The sequence below is a fragment of the Amphibalanus amphitrite genome, unplaced genomic scaffold (assembly GCF_019059575.1).
Source record: "Amphibalanus amphitrite isolate SeventyFive unplaced genomic scaffold, NRLGWU_Aamphi_draft 000049F_arrow, whole genome shotgun sequence".
In the NCBI taxonomy this organism is placed as follows: Eukaryota; Metazoa; Arthropoda; class Thecostraca; order Balanomorpha; family Balanidae; genus Amphibalanus; species Amphibalanus amphitrite.
In genome coordinates this window covers 701,517-725,258 of record NW_024881545.1, presented here as the reverse complement: position 1 = coordinate 725,258, position 23,742 = coordinate 701,517, and the positions used below count along the sequence as shown (strand labels likewise).

Below are 23,742 nucleotides of genomic sequence, written 5' to 3'. Positions count from 1 at the left end.
GGACAGGGACGGGGCGGGGCGGGGCGGGAGCGGGGTCTGCCAGACGGCGCGGGTCATTACTCGCGGTATGCGCCGGCCGGACCGAGACGATGCCGGGCCGGACCGTGACTGACGATTGACGGACCGCGCCGGAAGCGACGGCCGACACACAGCTCTGCCCCAGTGACGTCACGGCCGCTGTCCGTCACCGTCCGACGGCGTCTGCCGGCGCGGCACTGACCGATTCTGATGGAGCCCCGGCCCGGTCAGACTAATTCGATGTCAGTGACCTGAGTTAACCCGCGCCCCGTAGGGCTATCGGCGGACCCTACCACCCGTAGGGAGGGGGGGGGGGCGTTTCGGCCCCCCCTAAGATCTCGGAAATTTACGGAAATTTACGATAGCCCCACCGGGGAACTACCTTGTGACCAAATTTCATTGACCTAGGTCAAACCGATGACGTCACAGGTCAGGTCAAAGGTCGGATTTTCACCGTTCACAAGCATTTCAAGAAATGTGTTGCGAAATCGAGTAAATTGGTAAGTTATTGAAAACCATCGATGGTACATTGTTCGTCAAACACATACTTCGCTATCTGAGGTCACTGATACCAGGTCAGGTCACAGAGGTCAGGTCACTGGGGGTCACAATATGAAAGTGTCGTGTGATGCATGTTTTATGGTCCATTTTACATGACAAATGCGATTATGTGGGTCAGGCAGCCTTTGGAGCCAGCTTAGGTCACGTTTTGGTGAAGGTCAGGTCAAGGTCAGGTCAAATTAGGTCAAATTTCAAAGTTGATATTTTTGCATAAAATGGGTATCGATTCGGCGCAGCTCGTCACAGGGAGTCTAATGGTGGTCTTTGTTTTGCTCTACGTGGTCTAGAATTGCCAAAAAATTGAGTTTGAAAATTTGACATCATTTTTGAACAGTTTTTTCGCTATAACTTGGCCAAAAAACAAGACATTGATCTGAAATTTGGTATGTCGATAGAAGACGGTAGGTACTATTACATAGGTATATTCCGGTTTTTCGAAACTCAAAAAACTTTTTGGATTTTTTGGCAATTATAACCAAAAAAATGCTTTTTTATTTTTAGGGATCAATACTCATAAATTTCAAAAATCCGAGATAGCAGTTTTGTAGCCCTGTCAATTCTACACCTTTTATGTATTGATCATTTTTCTGTATCTTCAAAGATGTAGGCCTGACAGCTCTTCTCGCGAAGGTCTTTTTTCGGTCGAAAATGGCAGAACATGACGTCATTCTGACGTCATTTGTGGCCAACCTATCATAGCCTCTGGAAATTTTTTTGGTCATAATATGTAAAATTGATGTCCAGAGGGGTCCTGAAAGTTTGGTGGCGATATCTTTAGCCGTTTAGGAGATATTGACGGAAAAGTACAGGGGGGGCCGTTTCGCCCCCCCCCCCCTACGGGGCACGGGTTTTAACCAGCGCATGACTGGGAGGGCTCCAGAGACCAGAAACACTATCCTATTTTTGTGCAATGTATTGTACCTAAACCACTCAACAGTTCAAGTCTGGCAGCCTTAAAAATAGCAACTATATAGTCGCTTTTCCATTATATCCCAAAAGTTTCACGTCAACCGACTGCAGTGGTTCCGCATGAATTTCAGCTTTATCACACGCAATGGTCGTGTCAGTTGTGGAGCCCAAAAAAAACGGCCTTCAGTCGATTTCGGACCAACCGCTTATTGCACGACGTGAATGCTGACGCTTTGCAGGAAGCGGCGACGACAGACTAAAATCGGCTATCATCAACTTCGAAATTATGACCAAAATATTTCAGTCATGCTGGTCAACCAAGCCGTTGCACCGGATTTGCCTGCGTAATACTATGTGTTCAAGTCATAATCCTCATGATTGAAGACTAATGATCGTTGAGCAGCTATGCAACTCGCCTCCCGCGGCTCAGGGCCATTCAACGATAAGCAGAACGCGGCATTGTAAAGGTCACCAAACACAATCACCAAGTATTTTGATTCTTTTCCGTTCGATAAAATGAGGCTGCTATATAGTTGCTACAACACGTCACAAGCCAAATGTTCACGGTTTCGACATAATATATTGGCGAACAGAACGTGACTTGTTAGCTAGAAAAACTGACATCACCGAGAGCATTAGCAATGGAGCTTTGTCGTTTGTTTTGGGAGAGACCTAAGAATGGCGGAACCAGGGGTGCGGAGCCGGAGCCGGAGCTGGAGCCGGAGCCGCCGGAGCCGGCATATTTTGCCCGGAGCCGGAGCCGTGAAACAATATAGCCCGGAGCCGGAGCCGGAGCCGGAGCCGTCAAAAAAGGGGGCGACTCCGGCTCCTTTTTGAAGAGGAAAACAATTATTGACCTAGTTCGGTTTGACGGTACAAGACAGTAAAACATGTGGTATTCATAATGGTCTTGTTATGCACATACAGAAGCAACGTGCACCAATCGAATCGCCTTTTTCTTCCACCCGTATTTAATTAATCGCATAGGATATGTACTGACTACTGAGTAGGAGCCGGAGCCGCGGAGCCGGAGCCGCCGGAGCCGGAGCCGCCGGAGCCGGACCATTTCACTCGGAGCCGGAGCTGGAGCCGGAGCCGCCATGACATTTCACCCGAAGCCGGAGCCGGAGCCGGAGCCGATTTTTTTCTCCGGAGCCGGAGCCGGAGCCGGAGCCGTCTGAAATTTTCACGGCTCCGCATCCCTGGGCGGAACCATACTCCCTCGTTGCCGTATACCGTCGTCACCGTGCCATCATACCACGAATTCATCACCTGGTATTGACACAATCGTGGTCAGTCAACGCCAGCGCCCAGCATCGCCTTTGCGGTGCAGGTTTTATTAACGTTTTTCCTTCTATTTAACGAATATTCGTCCACTTTGTATGCTATCACTATGCGCAGCAATAAAGGTAGTGTACCTGTTTCTTTTAGCAACACAGATGTGACCATAGCGTGCACAGCACGGTCGTTCACTATGAATGCGACATTCCCAGCCATATCATTCACTAGTGCATGCCATGTGCGAAAATTAGCCTTACAATTGCAGAGCTCGTGCCAATGAAAGCCGTTTAGCCGGCCCCACTCGGCATTACGTTCAGCTTCTACGTCCATGCCGCAAACAGCAAACCTAATTTACGCCCATTACCAACAATAAAAAGGTTTCCGAGTTACAAAGGGCGCGCGGCCCTGCGCCGCGTACAAAGGTCGTCTGGTCCTTTGTAGGCGGCCGTTTTTGCTGTGTGGCCAGTGTGCCACAGCCAGCGCCCATTGTGGTGCGCCCTGGCGTACTGTGGGTGATACGGCCTCAATGATAGCCGGCCAGAGCGCGGGTCACTGCGCCACCACTGTGCCCCAGGGCCTGGCAACGACCCGACACGACCCGCTCGTATAGCCGCCGGACGGCGCCCCCTGAACCCGACTTTTCCGCTCGGCCGCCGCCGCCCTCTGCCAAAACGCGCTGTGCTGATACCGCCTGTGCGACTGTTTTAGCTGGTCAGTCCATGTAACGTGTCAATGATGGATGACGGAATGTGTAAAGCGTTACTTCATGTCCGTTCATTTGCTAATGGGCTGGCTGAATGTATGGAACTCGGGCGAGCGCGGGTTACGCTGACGAGCGTCCAAAACAGCAGTGGGAACGGGAAGCGTCCGCAGCTGCATTTGTCATACATTTGTCAGCGGCTCGGCATTTCTCTGTCCGTTTTACATCAGCTGACCTTGCATTTCTGAACATCTACCGAGGCTGTAAACGGGTTTACGGTGCGTGCCTTTTAGGTTTACGTGTCATGAATATTTCGAATGGAAAGTAAACCGAACTTCACAAGGCTGCCAAATTAAATCTGTATGCCCTACTCGTACTAATTTACCTCTGGTAAGGGGGGTGCCGGTCGATAGCTACCTTTGTTTCCGCCGGCATAAGTTATTGCGTGGTGATGGGGGAGCTTTAGGGTTCAACAGAATGTCTGAACATAGTTGTTTGCTTGGACGATGGGTCATATGGGACACCTTAGACCTGATTCACCTGCAATAGTGCAAACGACGACGTCTTTCTACGACCTTCTCACATCTTTAGCTGAGCAGAAAAAAAACATCCTCCAATACTCGCCAATACACACAAGCAAACCTGTTACGGCCCGCGTGGATGTCGGTTTATTCCCGAGGCAGGCAGTGAAGAGACAGCGGCGCACGACCCCCTTAATCTCCCCCCCCCCCCCAGCAGAAACAGCACTCTCGCATCCCTGTCACTCTCCCATCGTTGGCCGTTAAGATCGCTCAACGCTTAATCGATGACTCATACCGCTGCCTTGGCTTCAGGATGTCCATCAGGAGACGACGCTCTTACAGGAAGAAGACACAATGAGCCATCCAAAGGTCAAGGCTAGCGGCTCAGAGCGGTCTGTTGACATTACCGCACTGAGTTGGTGCTACGCTAGGCGATACAGAGGTGCGATGCTAACACTACATGAAGCGACAGATAGATCTAGCGAAGGCACTGTAGGATGAGACTGAACATGACGGGACGAACAGACATATAGACGGGACAGGGCCTCGTTTCATAAAGCGAGTCCGTAACTTACGCGGGTTTTTGGTCTTGTATTGCAAGTGCATGTGAAGCGATGACGATAGTTTGAATCGATGAATTTATTTATCTTGCAAGCAAGAACAGAAGGGAGAAGGGAAAATAAATTTATCGCTTCACGTGCGCTTGCAATACAAGCCCAAAAACCGGCGTAAGTTACGGACTCGCTTTATGAAACGAGGCCCTGGTCGTCTGTTGGCTGGAAGTCCTTAGTCGGTACATGTAGCGATCGACGATGCTACGCTACCGTCTCCTCTCGCGGTAGAATGCCTTACTGATGAAAATGAGATGATCGCACTCACCAACTACTCACACGTCATACAGAATCTCACTGGTCGTTACATACACAATAGACGAAATCACACAAAAATGACGTCCGGCTATTTCATTCACACCGAGCGGCGAGGCCGATCACGGATACAGTCTCAGTCGGAATCAGATTGGTCCCTCGAATTCCATCGGAAACACTCGTTTCCCGTTCTTCAGACGCGTTTCGGAACCAATCACTTCCGGTGTCTCAGCTACAGACCGGAAGCGTTCACTTCCGGCTGCCAAGTGGCACGTGCTGGGTGTAGCGCGACACCGTCGACATGCCGTCCACAAACTTGGTCTTGAACAGCACGTTGGCGTTGTTGAACATGCCGTCCTTGAGCGACACCACGATGAACTGGCGGCAGACGAGGGGGGAGGTACACCGTCAGCGGCCAGCCCCCGGCGACGGTTCAGCAAACACGCACCGCCAAACGACAGACGCAGCGGGGCCCAGTGCCGACGACTCCGGTGACCGTTAAATCCATTTTAGCGCTTACTAAAACGACGATAACAGAGGGCTTACCCGAGGGGAAACAGGATTGATTAGGGCGTAAAACATACGCCGAACGACGCAGTAGTGCCCATAAAATATCGCAGTTTAAAATTCCGCGAACAGAAACGCACCGACATCCCTCGCGACGACGAATCGTCCTGGGAAGCGGTGACGTCGGTCACTTCGTCAGAACCGAGGTCCAAACGCACTCCGGCGAATGCCGAACGGAACGCTACTTAATGCGTCAGAACTGGAGGTCAGGAATGCAAGGGGCATGTGGAGGTCATGAACCCAAGTAGGAAATCAATTCAGGAAAGGGTAAGCTGACTGGCAACATGAATGACATGGCAGCATGGGAACATGACTTGCCGGTTCGCAGAACAGAACCAAACGAAATCGACGAAAAGGTGAACCTTGGAGTGAACGTAGTAACAAATGAAAAAAAAAAACTTTTAGCTTACGGCAACAAACAGCTAACGGGAAACACCTGGAGCTACAATACACACAATGTACACATATGCGACAATACTGAACTCCCGTCACTGACGCTACCCACTACCGCCGCCGGCCGGCTGACCGCGCCGACCACAGTGGCCGCAGGTTGACCAGACCGTCCGCGGCCGCCACCTCAGTCTGGCGGCCGTGGCGTGCCGGCCCGACAGCCGAGTGATGAGCTCTGCCGGCCATCTGGGCCCGGTGAAGTGCCGGCCACTGCGGCTGATGGACGGGAAAATGGCCGGGATCAGCGCCCGGCGGCCGCTCGTTGGGTCGCGGCCGCGCGCCACCCAGCCGCGGGTCGCTGACGGACGGGCGACGGTAGAGGGGGTCTGGAGGTTCCCAGAACGGCGGTATATATCGGCCCGAGCAGACAGCAGGTGCCGCGCACCGCACATCAGCCTGGCGACCGATTGATCGCTTATTAACGGGAACAAATGCCTTAGTAAAGTAACGTGGCAAAGGTGGGCCCGAGCAGACCCACACGTGAGTCATAGGAGGCTACTCACGAGCGCTCGTCCGCCATTTGGTTGGGCAGATCGACAACGGGAAGGCCTAATGACAATTGTTACGTCACATAAACACCCATAAATGATGCAAATATTTAACCAAAGCGCTCAGCGCTGTGGTTACATTCGGACCCAGGGGAGCGAGGAGAGAAGACCAATTGAGAGAATAGAACGTAACTAGATATGCATCATTCAAAAGGACCCCGCGGGCGACTGGTGTTGATTCAAAGGTATTGGAGCACAAGCCTGCTTGGATCGAAGGCGCGTAATAAGCGTGACTCTCCAAAAATTGTGATTGCGGGATAGGGCTGGATATTCTACGTTCGGATTTGTGTGTGCAAATGGCCCAAAATGGTGTTAGAACATTACAGACGTGTAACTGTCGCATTTTAGCTAATTGGAAGACGGCCTGGTCTACTTGCAGCTTGTTTTCAACGAAGCGAAAGACGCTGTTGTAAATATTCATCGATTGCATAAAACAACATTGATCGATCAACACTGATCCATATGCAGCTGGAGCTCCCAGCCAGAACCTCAAGCACATTTGTTGACACTAAACAACTCCGAAATGTCTCGTCAAATTGCAGCCGACATGCTCAGAGTGTCGGAGCGACCCCGGCCAGACTGTGCGCTGCATTTCAACCGCGGACGGGCCATCACCGGGGTCGTATTCAGTTCGGCGTCCCTGCACTTGAGCTGATTACATCGAGCCGCTATCACTCCGGGAATAGCTATTTGATCTACATGGCGGACTGTAACGCAATAAAAGCCGTTCCGTTTGCTAATTCCACCAGCGATTTGCCCGGCAGCAATATAGTGGCACTCAGCCTTAGATGGGACGTTCATGACAACTTGTAGCATCTTGTTATTGCCCTTTGAGGCATAACGACCGAGCCGGTTGAATCTCATCGCTCTAAAGCAGGAGCCGGAACAATTTCGATCCTCCTAAAACCCGAATGTGTTTCGATCAATCCTAGCCTCTATAAAACCCAAATACACTGTCACTGCTCAGACTGGCTGCAGTCAAAGGCGAGTCCCCGCCCCTCCGGCCAGTACCCGAGACCTCTGTCGGTCGCATACATGTCACGGATAATCCAGGGTGCCTGATCTGCGCCCGAGCCCTTTGATCTGCATACGGGGACGAACGACACGAGTTACCTGGGCCTGGCTTCCGACCAGCGATGCCATTCCTTGGGATTTGTCCCAAGATCTTGGGATTTGAACATTAACATTGGGATCTTGTGATTTGCGCTGCATATCTTGGGATCTGGCAGAAGCTGATTTCACTTTGTCTTCTCATGCTGTCGAATGCTTTTTCCTTGGTCGATAATAGATTTAGGATGGATTTGCCTCACGGACGGTTAATAGCATTCAAACATATTGAAGTAACTGACGAAGCTTGCGATGTTTCTTGCAGGCATTATCTTCCCGAGGTCGCAGGATTATTTTTGTACCATTACTTGTTATGGGTATAGTAGCAGCTTTCAGTCGCTGTTCGCAACTGGCGCTCATTTGTTTAACCCTCGCCCGCACATGCGGGGGGGGGGGGGGTGGTGGTTGCCACCCCACCCCCCCAGGCAGTCTTTCTGCTCTGTACTCAACATTTTTAGAGCTAGAAGGCTGATTTTTCGTATAACTGCTCGTCTATCCTTTCTTGATGTCCACTGAAAATTTCAAGTTTCTGTGATTTTTGGTTTCGGAGATATGACCTTGTTTTTCAGGTCATGTCATGACCCAAATGGCCAATTCTCAACATCTTGCGTTTGCCATGGGCCTTGTGAGCTTTTGACACCCTGATTTCGGCCTTTTTTGCCAGTCTTACCTCCCACCTATCATGGAACATGTTGTTCGACGATGTACAGGGGTCAAGGTCAGGGTCAAGGTCAACCTAGGTCATCTAAGATAATTGCGTTTTAGGCAAGCTGAATTTACTTTTTGTGAAGTTTTTTGACTGCATTTTTGGTAAAAGCTTCTCAGATCATGATTTCATGTGATATGGACCCAAAAACAATCGGTGCACACATCAGTATACACACAGACATACAAACACATATAATTGACCTTGACCTAATTTGACCTGAAATGACCTCAGCAGCAAAATTCTGGTCGGATAGTGTGACAAAGAGGTTCTAGCTGGCTTGGCACCAGAAAACAGCATCGTCATCGGTATTTGATAAGCAGCGCACTTGATATCCAACGGTGACCCAAAACAGCAACATTTTTTAGTTTGACCTGACCTGGAAGGTCAATGACTGACCTGAGAAGGTAAAACTGGGTATCATTGGATTCGTCTCTTCCCAAAAAATCTTTTTGGTCTTTACTGCTAAGCTCTATCTCTAACAGGAACGAAATGGCGCGGGGGGGGGGGTGGCAACCCCCCCCCCCCCCATGCGCGTTCTAGGATGGGAAAATGGCATGTGCGGGCGAGGGTTTTAATTTTCAACTACCGATCAACGGGGATGGGTGGTTTGGCGGCATGATGTTGGATGGCTATGAAAAGCTTTTACAAACATTATGCCTAAAAAATATTTCAGAAAGCGGCTCCCGAACAAAGCGTTTCATTTTACGGTTTTGCTCTATGGAGGCTTATCCGTTGACCGCGAACCAAAATAAGGGCAATTTGTCTTTGACCTCGGAAAAGTGTCTGGTCACCTGACCTCTGGGCTCTGCTGGACCAAAAATAATCAAAGCGTAACGTACCGATCAACTGTAGGAGTCCGATCGACCCCCTCCCCCTCCCCTCCCCGCGGCCTCTAGGTACATTAGCTGCTGTAAAGACGCCAATAAGGACAAGGGTGGACCTGAAGAAGAGAAAGCTGAATACTTAACACACTAATATGTCCAAAATAAGCTATGGATTTACATGGGGTACTCCTAAGGATATGCGATGGGTAGTCTTGGGATTCGAGACGAGAATCTTGGGAAATTCTGGTCGAGATCTTGGGATGGAGCAAAAATGTGGATGGCATCACTGCTTCCGACCAGTCGCTAACTTTAGCACCCAGAGCCAAGTCACGCGGATTACAGGAGACACGGCCCCATTATTAATCTGTGATCTCTGGGGTGGTTGAGGCGAGGACCCGCTCGGGAGCGGACTCCCTGTCAGCCGCCGATCCCCAGCCCGACCTCAATATGGCACGAACGAAAAGCCGTGGGGATATGCGGGTCATCCGGCAGAGTCCCCCGGGGGTCACCGCTAGCGCGGCTCGGCGAGCTGTCTCTCGGGACGACCAGAGACGTGACTGCGCATCATCTGGGGGTCGCCTCCGCCCTAGTAAACACATCCCGAGGCTCTGCGGCGGCCTGGCGAGCCCGAAAGGCCCCTTCAAAGCACAACAAGCATACTAGAGTTTTCCATTTTTATCCGTTAATGATAGCCAAGTGCCGTCTTGTCAGTTTGCTGCCTGTCTCTGACGTTCCATCGGTCGCGTGTTATTGTGCGGAATAATCATAAATTCATAGTGTAAACTTTCGTTAGATGCATTTGAAGCGCCTCGGATTTAGCCGTTCAAGAAGCGCAGACTGCTGGCTTCGAAAGGCAAAAAACATATTTCTTTTCAGCATTAGAAAACTTGCACTTGAAAGCGTGTCAGGCTGAAGCCCACTGAAACAGCACAGATCCATAAGCCATTATATAACAGAGAACTGCTCAATACCAGAGCCTTATAGTAAGGTATATGAACATTCGAAAGCAAATGGAACGACAGTGCCGAATTAAATCGACCCAAATTAAGCCAGTGAAGGTCACTGCTCATTGCTCTAGCCCACTTAGCCACACTGCCCTAGCCCCAATTACGGTGCTGGTTCACTTTCTAATCACACTTCAACTTTAACTTCGACGTCCTCTAATATCTTCAGCACAGTGGCCAAACCGACCCCTCCGTGTCCCACCCTTCCCCACACCCTCCGTCGCACGGAGCGCTCCCCCAGGTCCCAGCAGGGTTGTTTTGAACCGTGTTTACGTACCGCGCCCAGGTGAGCGGCCAGGGACGGGCGCCGGATAGAAAGGCTAGGTAGGCGGGTCCGGCCCCGGGCGTCGTGGGTCGACATCATCGTCCGGCCGGCCGGCGCGGCGGTCGGTCGGTCGCGGTGGGGCGGTGTTTTCGGGCCCTGGCACTAATCGGCCGTGCCTTTCGGGCCGGGCTGGCCAGTTTCACACCCAGTAGAGCGGCAGGCAGGACGGGCAGGCAATGAACCGGGCCGGCACAGCAAATCGCTCCCACTGGCTAATGGATTTCCACCAGAGCCAGATTGGCTTTTACGATCGAGAGGCTGGACGCTTAGACAAAATTTTGGTTAATTATTAAAAACAAAAATAATCCAGGCTCATGCATTCCACCATCAATCCAAGTCAGCTTCGAACTGAAGCGTCACCAAATTCATGCATTTTGGAGGCTGGAACATTTTTTTATATAATATCCTGCAATGAAACCTGCGAAGAATAACAACAACGAAAACGCTGAAAGGATTGCCGGCTGCCGCTCGAATTCATTAACAGACACCTAGAGCCGTAAATGTCGATCAATCTATCAAGACCCTCTCCTTCCATTTTTCACCCTTCAGACACACTACCCCGCGCCACTCGTTTCTGGGGAGAAGCCATCGCAACTGATCCAGTTCCGTGCTGCTATAACAGGGCCCGATCAAAGAGTATCGGCCAGACGCTAATCAGCCAAACGCCCGCCCGACCTGCCGCCGTCTGCAAGTTACCGGTGTTCGTCGGTTCGTCGGTGTCGACAAACCCCTCCGTCGGCGCCGACGAACCCTCCGTCGGCGCCGACGAACCCCTCCGTCGGCGCCGACACGCTCTGTCCGACCGCCCGGCAACAACGACTGTTAATTGGTCGCCGTCGGGCCGACCGTTAGTCGTACTAGCGTCGGCAGACGTCGGCCAGACGAGATTGGAGAGGCCAGTTCGGGTACGGGACTGAACGGGGAGGGGGGCATGCAGGCTGGTCGGTAGAACGTGAGGGTATGAGTGCAAAATATGATAGATGGGCAACAAAACGGTGGTCTGGGTGTAGTCTGGTCGGTAGCCTAACGGCGATTGTCAAAAGGCGAGTCAGGACGCGGGCCGAGGAAAGGAGGGAGACATGGAGTAACAGGGTACAGCTCTAGCCACACACGAAAACATCTGTGTGATTTAACTCTCAGCGACTGAGTCTGTGCCGTGAATAGTAGACAGCCCTATAACACTTATGACATGCTGAATACTTACGTAGCGCTGACGCAGATATTAATTTGTAAGACAGCGTTGGCGCCGTAAATTTCCCCTATGATATATGAGTGCGGTGAGGCCCACTAATTTAATTTATGGATCATACATTGTGTCTGTCGGACAATGGAGCTGCTGAAAATCTGACGAAACCGAACCTGTGCAAATTAATTAGCTCCGTGGCTTCGACGTCAGAACCCTAATTAGAGCGATCAGACTTCAGAGCCGCCTGGCGAGTGATGCTTTCCGGTTCAAACCCAAAGCTACGGGCACGGGAAAACACCCTCACTCAGGATTACGCCGATCATTGTGCTGCACGCATTGCATGATGAAATCCTTGATGCAGTTTTCGTTCGTTCGTTCATTGGGGTTTACGGGCGCGTCGACTGCGGTGGTCATTTTGCGCCCATAACGCTGTACTGGTAAAGCGGATATGTCAACAGAGAACTGACGAACTGAAGAAGACTAGAACTACTTGAGATACGTTATACTAGTAAAACGAGTATATCACAGGAAAACTGATGGATTGAATATAAGAAAAGATGCTGCCGGATAAAACCCAGGGTGAGTCATCACCCAGCAGGTGGCGAATGGTGGTGCCTGGGACAATGCGGCCGAGGCAGCGTGTCCGGTTTGGTTCGAGGTGCGGGCAACTTAAGAGAATGTGAGTGACTGTGAGCGGCACGGCACAATGGCTTCATGTTGGTTGGGCATCTCCACGAAGGAGATAGCCATGCGTTGCATACGTATGCCCTATCCGTAGTCTGCAGAGGACCACTTCATGGTGTCTTTTGCCTTGAAAGCAGGACTGCCAGGGCTCCAGAGTAGGTTTCACCTTTCGTAGCTTCTCGGATCCATGGAGACGCCACTCTGTCTGCCAGCTAAACGTCGTAAAAGATCGAACGGCTGGGTAAAAATTGCCTTGATGCAGTTTTAGGACCTCTGATAAAATCGATCTCAATCAGCTTACCCCTGAACAGTCAGCTGAAAAACTACAAGTTTTGATGACAACTGAAGTATTTGCAGCATGCGCTCTCATAAGAACCGTCTTCTGGTTCCCTATGCCGGTGCTGTCTTCCCTGGCAGGCCAGTCATCCCCAAAGAAACGCTGTCACGCATGGCAGTGCTATCGCGCTACGCAGATGGATGCCTTTCTTGGCAGTCTTGTCATCTCCCCGTCCGCCGCGTCTCTCTCTCTCTCTCTCTCTCTCTCTCTCTCTCTCTCTCTCTCTCTCTCTCTCTCTCTCTCTCTCTCTCTCTCTCTCTCTCTCTCTCTCTCTCTCTCTCTCTCTCTCTCTCTCTCTCTCTCTCTCTCTCTCTCTCTCTCTCTCCCTCCCCCTCTCTCCCTCTCCTCCATCCTCTCTCCTCACCTGTGAGTGCTGGAAGTGAGTGCGCAGCATGGTACCAATATTCTGCGTGTGCGACAGGTCCAGTGCTGCATCCACCTCATCCAGGATGTAGATGGGGGCCGGCTTGAAGAGTAGCAGTGACAGGATCAGCGAGAGCGCCACTAGAGAACGCTGTCCTCCGCTCAGCTCGGCGAGAGACTCTTTCCAGACGCCGCCGAACGCCACTCGAACCTGGGGAGAGAAGGAGGGGTCAGGTCAGGTCTGACTCCTAGATGTCACCAAACGCCCCTCGAACATAGAGAGTCTGAGGGGAGGCCAGGTCAGATTGGTCTCAACAAGGTTAGTTTTTTCTTCTTCTTTTTTAGCCTTTATTGGCTCCTTCATACATAACGCGAGTTACAAGATGAATTGCTGCTATTGTTTAAATACACTGTTGCTGTTTGGTTGCTGTTACACAAAGTTAGGACAGGCTTGGAACTCCGCCATTCTCTCAGCTGGAAGCCTATGTATTTCCCCAGAGTAATTCCCCCCGATCGGGATCCCCTAGATTCCTAAAAAAGTGGCATGGTGGGAACGGCCTCGGGCCGGAGTCGACTTTCAAAGGCCCTCGGGCCTCCAGCCCACTCCGGCCTGGGGATGGCTATCCATTCCAAGGGAGTACACCTGATGATATACGTGATACACCACATGAAATACAGTACACACCCTCACTATTCATCTGCTTGAAAACGGTTATATCAATATGTAATGACACAGCAATAACGTCGGCCGCTGCAAATGACGCTACATCCGCAAACACACGACATATACAGCCTTTGAGGCGACAATGATATGCCTGACAATGGGGATAACGTCCGTACCGATGTAGGGATGTTTGCCAATGGGTCGACGTCCGGACGAAACGGTAATAGGTCCGATCGGGACGCTTCCCAGGAGAGAAGCAGTTGAATAATTGATGCCTTTTCATTTCCTACAGGTATTGTGCTACAACCAATTTTGCTACAAACGACGAAGCTGCCAACCGTGTTGAACCACTAATATTGCGACTTAACAATATGTTCTGAAAAATCACTGCAAAAACAATGATGCTATACTAATTGAATTGCGACCATTGACAGGTACAGCCCTCATGTCACTGCGTAGTGGGCTTTTTTCGACAAAACCGATAGTAACTCGAAGGCTATGTTATCAGTCGATCAGAACTTATTGCACAGAGACGCGCCTTGCTCCACTCCTTCGATTGTGTCTGGCACTAAATAACTTATACGCCAAGTGTGGCAACAAAAGGCAATAACTTGCTTTGGGGGCAGATATTAACTATTGTATATTGTAGCCAATTTGAGGGAAAATGTATATTACGATGTGCCCAATCTAGGGTGTGGAGCCCCGCACGTCTTGGTGTTACGATTTCTAAGTGACCAATAACATAGTCTTCGATTTATTCTCGGTTTTGTCGAAAAAGAGTACCTACCGCGCAGTGAGATCAGGGCTGTGCACATTTCAAAAGCCAAGATCCACCTCGTCCTTCCTCCTCGGGTTTGAGAGATAACGTGTAAGTACACAGCGGCCGGGATTACGTGTGTATGCTGTTTTATTCCAGTTTACATAGTGCTACTGGCGAAAACAGGTACAACTGAACTGTTTGTACCGACAACTTCCCAACAAGAACAGTCATTCAGTGCTCTCTGAGGCCCGCTCCCTCCCGTGCCAATCTGTCTGCAGTCCAATCCGGCCTCTGTAGCCGGGGGACGACCCACGGGCGCCGGCGGGGCCTCAGTTCCCGGAGCACACCACTGTCGGCAGTCGGTACCTCGGCCCGGCCACCCGGGCGGGCAGCCGTCTCCAGCTCACGGAAACAGACCATGGGCTGAACTATGGACCATCCGTCCGAACGACCGCGCAGAGACCCGCAGAGCCCGCCGGCCGGAAGCACAATTTGTCGACTGGAATGGCACCACTGCTCACAACCGGCCTGCAGGTGGCTGGGGACGGGCACCGGCCATCGGTCACCGCCGCTACCGGCTGGGGACGGGCGGACGTCTCGGCGCGGACCGGGATCGGTCAGAGCCGCCGCCGCGATACGGGGAAGTCGGCTCAGAGTTGTCCGGCGGCAGGCGGGCCGGGCAGTTCTGGCCAAAGGCCGGCGACGTGACATTTGACGGCGCACGGCGCTAGAGCCGACGGTCGGACTGCGTCGCCGGTATCGCCACCGCCGGCCAGCCGGCGTATACGAGCATTGCATGTATCATAACTTGTTCCTCCAGCATTGGAACGACCGGTCCGCCCCGGCGGGCAAAGTTGTGAAGCGATAAACATCATTTCAGCTAGGTCTCGGAGTGAATTCAGTTCGTCGTATTCGTGACTCAGGTTTATTGACAAAGCTGCCGAGGGCGCATCAAAACTCCACCCAAAACACTCGCTGTAGTCCACCAGGCACTCTGTTCCAGTCTACCAGTCCCTTGGCGAGGGGAGAGGAGGGGAGACTCTTCCTCTTTCCCAGTTCCTCTCTCCCTCTCTCCAGTCCACCAGCATCCTTTCCTCTCTCCAGCCAATATGCCCATCTCCTTCCTTCAGTTTCCCTCCCCAATGCACTTGGCCAATGTCAGTTCATTTTCCCTCTCCTCCGTCCTCACAGTTCGTCTATCTCTCTCCTTGTCTCCAGTTCAGTCGCCATTCCCTCTCCTCTAGTCCACCGCCCTTCCCTCTCCCCATCCCATACCTCCGTCCCCCTCTCTCACCTCGAGTCCATCCAGCACGGACGCGCCGTCGGGCGGCTGCAGCTTGGCGCTGGTGCCCGGCAGAAGGGTGCCGAAGATGGAGCCGAAGTCGCGGTTCACCTGCTCCCACGCCTGTTTCAGCGCCTCGTTCTTCTTCTCGTCCAACTCCCGGATCACGGTCTCGATCTTGGTCTTGTCGTTCTCCACGATACGTTTCTTGCGCATCAGGTCGTTGAACTGAAAGGATGGGTGTGTCATAAGAAGTCGAGGAGACACCAATGACACCACTTCACCGTTGAAGGCACCTAATAACATATTTTGAAGTTGATACTTTCCTTGCAAAGCCTGAGAGGTGCTAAGTGAGAAAAGTAAATGAAGGAAGGGCGAAAGTTTCTCGTCCTCCCGTTAGCAGATCATTGGTGAAATTGTGAGGCTGGAACGAGAGAGAAAAAGCCTACCCTTATGCGTGATCAACACAAATTAGCAGTCCAACTCCCACATGCTGCTCGCTTATCAACGGGTTCTTGACGTTTGATATCTAAAATGTCTGAAAAGTTGATGCTCTTATTGCTTCCACAGGAACCAAGATAAAAAGCTCCCGAAAATGTCACGCACCTCTCCAAAACAATTTCCTAATGATTCAGCAACCACTTACCTATTGCTCCCGCCATCCCTCCACATACAGTTCCTGCTCTCACAACCCACCTGTTCCTCAGCCTTGCCCAACATCTTCATGGCCCGCTTGTTGATGCTCTTGCCGAGCTTGGAGCGCGCCTCCTCCAGCTTGCCGATACGCTTGCTGGCCTCCACTGGGTCCGTGGCTTTGAAGTCGTAGGAGGTGTTGGGCTGGCCGAAGAACTGCTGGTCGGCAGCGATCCACTCGTGTTCCGAGAGCATCCGTTTCACCTGCCGGCAGTGGCGAGTAATCAGGGAGTGGTCAGGGAACGGTCAAAGAGCAATCATATGATGAAGCTGTCAGGATGTGGCAGGGGCTCCCCCATCGGGGGTGGGAGAAATGGCGGTTCGAGCCTCCCTCCTCCAATAATGTTACTTCCGTAGTGCAGCCTATGTATGAGAGCGTGCATTTTTGGGTCGGATCACCCAATCCTGAAACCGAGGCGGAGCCCATCATTGGAATGTGGCGAAGGAAAAGTTGGGGAGGGGGATGTAACGGTCTATCTTGTAGGAATGGTAGAAGGAGATGGCTCGGCGACGGAAGAATGGATCACATGGTGTGGGTAGCATGCGCAAAAAAAACTAAATAGCCACACCATTTAATGAAAAATCACCACAGAAAACCATTCTGTCTTAAAAAAGCTCCCTGATATACGAGCCCTCCTGGTACAGCTCGAGTGTTCCAAGTCACCACACAGTGCCCACACCTGTACCAGCCCGTTTCCGTCCCACTCACCCTCTCCTGGGCGTCCTTGGCATCGTTCCTGGCCTTGCTGAGCTTGTGGTCCAGCTGTTTAATTTCCAGCTCTCGGTCACGGTTCAGACCAATCAGCTCGTCCTTTTTGGCCGCCATCGCCTGGATCTCCTTGTTCTGGGCGTTCATCACGTCCTTCTGTGCCTTCACCGCCTTCTGAGCTTCGACCAGCGCCGCCTGAGGGACACAACGGTGACGTTATCGGAGGTAATGAGGTGACGTCACGAGGGGTAACGTGATGACGTCACGGGAGTTCGTAGTGACCTTACGAAAGGCCGTGGGTGACGCCCATTCGTGAGATAGCTTACGATATTGGCGGAAATGCCGATGAACGGAAATGAATGAACGGAGAATGGGCACGACATGGCATTCCAAGGAACCAGAATCTTTAAGCACAGCGGAAGACGTACAATTCTTACATTACGGAGCATTGTTTGTTTTTGTTGGGGCTTTATGGCGTGTCGACTGCAATGGTGATCTTGCGCCCATAATCATGATAAAAAGCCCAAAGCTACAAGCCCAAGCTTCAAGTCAAAACACACACACACAAAAAAAAAAAACGGAATGTAATATACTATCGAAGCACTAGAGTGGTAGCTGCTAACAAATGGAGCCCGCTGAACTACATATTCATCCATTCGCTCGCGATCATGTACTCTGAATAAAAGGTTCGCGTTACGCTTTCAAGAAATGATTGCATTATGGTGATTGGAATCCATTCACATAATGGAGCGTTTGGTAGAGTGCCAATCACACAAACAGAGCCATCAATAGAGGTCCCACGCTAAAAACATTGAGGCATTAGCAGATCTGTTGAAAGTTGAAACTAATGGCGTTGTTAAACCCAACAGATCTTAATTATCTCATGATTTACACCACAGGTTGAAAAACCCCATCGAGAATAAGAAACCACATACAACAAATTAACGGAAAGATGTCACGTAGGATGCACTTCGCAGGGAAAGCATATGATTCGTCGAAAGCTTGGCTGAAATATGCTAAATAATGGGCAGCCATCGAGCTACAGCGTTCTAATATCGAGCATGTCATCAAATAACTCCACCAAGTTCAGCAATGAGACTTTCCGAATTGGCGCCGATCGAGGTTATAGAGGTTATTACGCCAAGTTTAAGGCGTTGAGCTTACGTTACTTTATGCTATCCCTGGCCCGAGTTGCTCGCCGCGGCTACTTTACACCACGATTCACTCAGGAAGTTTGAAACGATACTACCTGAGCGGCCGTATCATTTTATATTCACGTATCACACGGCCAAGTTTGGCCGGCCGCCGGTCTGATGGGCCCGGGTACACGGCAGGCCGCCCTCACACACAGATAACGGGGAGAATAACTTCAGACCCGTGAACCACGGTGTGACACATGCTCGGGTGAAAAATAGCACACGCTTCCGTGGCAACAGCCGATCCCGGCTCATACACGTCGTTTTCCTCAGCAAAGGTACAAATGCACTGGTTCAAAAGATTCCCATGCATCACCACTACATATAGGTATCTGATCTCCGGGCGTGGCACTCAAATCTCAAAACAGCTCAACGCTCCTTTTCGTCCATTCAAGAAACTGTAAGCACCATAACCAAAAACGCCGCCTAGTAAATACTCAGAAGCCGCTACGCGCATGGTTAAAAAAAATTAGCGGCTTCTTTTCACTCTTAGGGGATGACAAAGCACCATAGCACTCAATGCTGACATCCAGGACCGATTCGTAGATGACTGTCACGAACTCAGGACAATGTGCAAAGTGCAATATGCTATATGGCAACATGCAATATACGGCAATATGCAGTGTGCACTGTGTCCCGCAATACTATGACCACCTTTGACTCGCCGCGGTCCGGCAGAGCTCATTGCTACCAGGCACACTGTCTGGCCGCCTTCGAGCAGCTATTGCATTGCACTCAATACCGCGCCAGTCGCCAGACGCCTAGACTACATTTGATATCGTAGAGGCACCATTGAGCGTTAACGATGATATTCGATAACTTCGTGGGAGTGTACTGATATTGAACACGGTTGTGGCGCCTTAGGGCAGGAAACATGTAATAAGTCCTACGGTTCAACGCAAGGTCTTTCTAAGGAGAGAATGCTGTCGATGTCTTATTAAACCCTTCCAAGAGAAGGCAGTTGGTTACATGCTCTAAGCCAGAAGATGAATACAATGACAGGTGATGCACATAAAAGCTAGCGGGATCGATTCGTTATCAAGTGTCACAGGTTCATGTTACAACTTTGCTCAAGGTAAGTGCAGTTTTGCCGTAAGAGCGACATTGAAAATGACGGTGTCGAATGCTGATCTGAGCATTTCTCGCATCCGATGCGGTTACCTAAAAATATGTGTGATTGCTGAACCGGTGCTGCCTTCGAATTGATGTTTGTGTTGCGCCACAATGCCTCTCCTCCGGGTCACGTGTCACAAATCACACGTGAGCCAAAGCACGCCACCAAAGGAACCCATCGTGTCAACGGACACACATCAAACACCGAACGACGCCGCACACCGCACGTGCCGTGTGCGTCTGAAAGGCTGTAAGTAGCGAGCACAACACAGACGCACAAAAACACAAAGGGACAGCAGAAAATAGAAAACATTGCCGCCTCGTCCCGTCGGCAGAAGTCTCCTCGGTACGGGCGACCGGCCGGTATAGGGCGGTTGACGCTAGACGCTGCTTGTTTGGCACAGGTGTGACGTCAAATGCGTTCGATCCAATACGGCGATGGGCAGACATCGCGACAAATAAAGGTTGTGCGCATTAACATTAGCGAGAAATTATTGGATGTCAACTACGTCATACACTGGCAAATTAATATACGCTGGCATGGAAGTTTTCACAAAAATACGGAGAATAACAAACGCATGCTGCAATATCTTCCTCGCATGTCCAAGGTAACTGCGCACTGCCGTCTCTCCGCTCAAAAGCTGTTCGCTAAGGTAATAATCCGTCGGTACAAACTGCAAAAGCTACCATCCAGTCTCTCTTCACGGCCTCTCGCCCATCGTCGGCGGCCCCGGACTCACCTTAGCTTCCGTGAGCTCAGTCTCAGCCTCTGTCAGCCGCTCAGCGTACTGGGCGAGCGCTGTCTCGGCAGCAGCGATCTGCTCCTCAGTGGTCTGAACAGAGGTGCCCAGATCGGCGATCTCCAGCCGCATCTGCTCCTCTTCCTGAAAGAGGGAGAGTGTTCAGTAAGTTCAGCACGAGGAAAAGAGTGGGAGGGAAACGATGAGATGGGCTCCGAAGTAGTGCACTAGTGGGCGGACATTTACACACGAGGTGCGCACAAAGTACACCATTTTTGGCTTAACTGAGCACATCATGCGCCAAGGGAACCATGACCAAATGTTTTGCATTTCCACGTTTACAATCATTTTGACATTTCTGCACGGCTTAACTTTAGACATAACAAGGCGATGTGTCATACGAAGACATAGGCATTCCCATACTTTCACGTGGAAGTACCTAAAGTCGCTCCAAGTACATCCCACGCACATCTCTTTCTCTTTCTCTGCTGTCCCCTCTGCTTCTCTCCTCTCTCTCCCACGCACCTGCTGCCGCTCTTGCCAGGCCTTCCGCGTGGCCTCGGCCTTGGCCTTACAGGCCTTGACCTCGCCCTCGGCGGCCTTCAGTTCCCGCTCGCGCACGGCCTTCTGGTCACGCATCTGTTCCTCCAGATGAGTGACCCGACCGCGCTGCTCAGTCTCCACCGAGACGCACTTCTGCTGAGTCTCCTCCAGCTCCACTGGAAACGACGGGTGGACGTTATGAGACGAACAAAACGAATGTTAGAGGAGTAGGTCGCTGGGGGTGACGTATATCTATCAGGTTACAGTATGAACTTAAAGACACATGAGGTCATAATATTGTTGAATCAATTTCGCGTGGGTACAAGACGTCACATCTACCATATTTTGATTGCATAGATGTGAGCCAAGTATGATCCACGTGTACCTAGCTTTGGTACAGCATGAACAGAATCAGAAATTACCTTGTCATAACAGCATTCTCCACTACAGGTTGTGTGTGCTTTACGATTGAGCCACTGGGGACAAAGTGACCCGTTTTCGGGCAACTGCGTTGTGCGGTAGTGATATATGTGAGTGCAGATGTGTTTGTTTTGATAACGGCGGCAGACAGTCGGTGTAACAGATGTCTTCCTGTGTCGCCAGCGGAGCTCGTAATACGCTGTGTGTATCATACGTAGCGAGGGTTACAGTTGAGCATTGTGAGTCGCTGCCTTCTATTGTCAGTGTGTATTGATTACAGTCGCGACTGCTGTCGAGTGTCATTGGAGTGGTGTGAGTGGGGGGGGGGGGGGGGGTGGATAGATCTGAGGGCAGTGGAGGCCTGTTTAGACACAGAATCGGTCCACATCGAATGTGCATTGTAGACAGTTCCGGCAGAAATGATACGCTACATGGCGATGTTGTTTGCTGTGAAATCCGTGCGCGTCCAATGAAATTCAGCAAGAAAATAGACCAGCAAACAAACAAACAAACAAACAAACAAACAAACAAACAAACAAACAAACAAACAAACAGGAACTATGGGTTTCAGGAGAATTTCTCAACATCTTATATCATTCAATGTTTTATTCGGCTAAACCACTATCAGCGAATACATGCAGCGCAGGTGAAGAGGTGCATATAACTGCAGCGACCACCTCAGGATGAAGTTCGTTTCTCCGTTGTATACATACGAGTAGTCCTACGAGTATGTAGCCAGCTGTGGTTGGACTGAGGACATCCCCTGGGGGGCACGTGTGTTGCATGGACCAAATAAGCACCCCATGGACCCCCCATCTCCCTCCCGCAGTGTGGAGCACTGACCGATCTGCGCCTCCATCTGCTCCACCTCCGCCTGCAGCTGGGCGTGTGTGGTCTGCGCCAGACGGTCCCGCACCAGGCCCAGCTCGTGCTGTTTCAGCTCCTGCTGCTGCTTCAGCTGCGCGTACCTGAGGGAGGGGCGGCGAGAGAACCGTCAGACCAGCAGCTGCTGCTACCTGGCGGAGCACACGGCGACAGAAACGTCAAAGGATGTGACTGTACCAATCAGGGTAGTGTGAGACAGATTGTGAGTTTGTTAACGTTACTCGTTTGTTGAGCTAATTAGCAGGAGTAAAAGGTATTCACACTCTTTGCAGCAATATTGAGTAAATAACCAGCAGCTAGTTGAGCCCTCACCTCAACATGCTGGAGCCAACTGAAACATATCCAATATCCAGCCTCGATCAAGTTAAGAGGTTATTTACTGCTGGTACCAGTCTGTATAGGTATTCCTCAATCCATGAAAACGTTCCCAAACGTATTTCCGTATAAAATAATTTTTCTTCCCTTCTAACAACCCATCCACCCACCTATCCGCGTTCTGCGTCAGATGCGCCAGTTTCTCCTCCAGTTTGGCCAGGTGAGCCTCCAGCATGCCGAGACGTTTCTGGGCGCCGGCCAGAGCGTGCAGCTCGGCCAGCACGGAGCCACGCGCGGCGCGCGAGCCGCCCGTCAGCGTTCCGGCCGGGTCGACCACGTCACCGTCCAGGGTGACGGCGCGCCGCTGCACGTGCGGGTCGAACGCCACCTGGTTGAAGGCGAGAGGGGGTGATGAGAGGGGGTGTGAGGAGGCGAGAGAGGGTGAGGTACTCACACTCATATTTTGTCATTCACATCTGCAGACAAAATATCGACTATTACAAATGCTATGTAAATGGGAAGAACAGCGTTAGCAGTTTGGTAAGAATGTGTTTGGAAATATGAATTGTTTTAATCAATTGAAAGGAGTGTAGATTAATGTGGACGTAATCGTTGGCACATGACGTAAAAGACATGTCACAGCTGAAACAAACAATAATTATAAACGTGTTAGCGGAAACTTTACAGCTCCGTCATCCAGCAGCAGTTCCCAACAACCCGTCGAGTGTTCATCATGATGACGTCCAGCCAGTGTCGCTCAGACAAAATGGGATCAAATAACTCATCCCGTCACCGTCGCGGTACGGCCGCCGCGCCATCCGGCGGATCCGACCTACGCGCACTAATTGGCTGGACATTCCGACTCGCTACATGACATGGATTCTTGCAAATTATAGCGTTATGTAACCCGGTTCCATATGCACGGTGGAATGCACCGACATCAGAGCCAATATCTCATCAACAATCATACGGCAAATCCGGCTCGAGCTGTCGGCTCTGTTGCGTGTTGTGACATTGCTTTTCATGGATCGGGCTATCAAGCCTAATTCCCAATGCGATGCAGTCTATTCGACGCAGAACCCAACTGTATTAACTCAATCAGCATTCGGGATCACTTTATGGCGAAGTTCACCATCCGCTGGAAGGCTCAAAGATATGCAAAGTTATTTATCCGTGTGTCCACACTCATGTGCCAGGCTCACACAAAACTTTTGAAAACTTCGGAAACGATATACGCTCCGGCACTACCAACCATGCCTACGACGCAAAAGCTCTAGGGCCTTACTACGAACACAAGATTATTAGCATATTTCTTGCTAAAAAAGCAGGACATGCCTCGGGCTACTCGCTGCTTCATACAAGCTCGTAAGCAGGCCGTTTTATTGACGCCAGGCAGCGCTCTGCCTGTCCCTCTCCCCTCTCTCCCCATCTCATCCTCTTCCCATCTAAGCGCTACCGGTAG

At 51.1% G+C, this 23,742-nt stretch overlaps 1 protein-coding gene across 1 annotated transcript in view; it reads right to left on the bottom strand.

Annotated features, from left to right (window-relative positions):
• Positions 1–4,085: 4,085 nt before the first annotated feature.
• Positions 4,086–23,742, bottom strand: part of LOC122377705 (structural maintenance of chromosomes protein 2-like) — a 31,517-nt gene continuing 11,860 nt past the window's right edge. The window contains exons 15-23 of the mRNA XM_043358054.1: positions 22,451–22,668; positions 21,924–22,048; positions 20,643–20,836; positions 20,118–20,261; positions 17,069–17,263; positions 16,363–16,563; positions 15,679–15,894; positions 12,962–13,171; positions 4,086–5,234 (exon numbers count right to left, since the gene is read on the bottom strand). Of these exons, the coding sequence (XP_043213989.1) occupies positions 5,106–5,234; positions 12,962–13,171; positions 15,679–15,894; positions 16,363–16,563; positions 17,069–17,263; positions 20,118–20,261; positions 20,643–20,836; positions 21,924–22,048; positions 22,451–22,668 (1,632 nt within the window). The 3' untranslated portion in view covers positions 4,086–5,105. The remainder of the gene's footprint in view (positions 5,235–12,961; positions 13,172–15,678; positions 15,895–16,362; positions 16,564–17,068; positions 17,264–20,117; positions 20,262–20,642; positions 20,837–21,923; positions 22,049–22,450; positions 22,669–23,742) is intronic.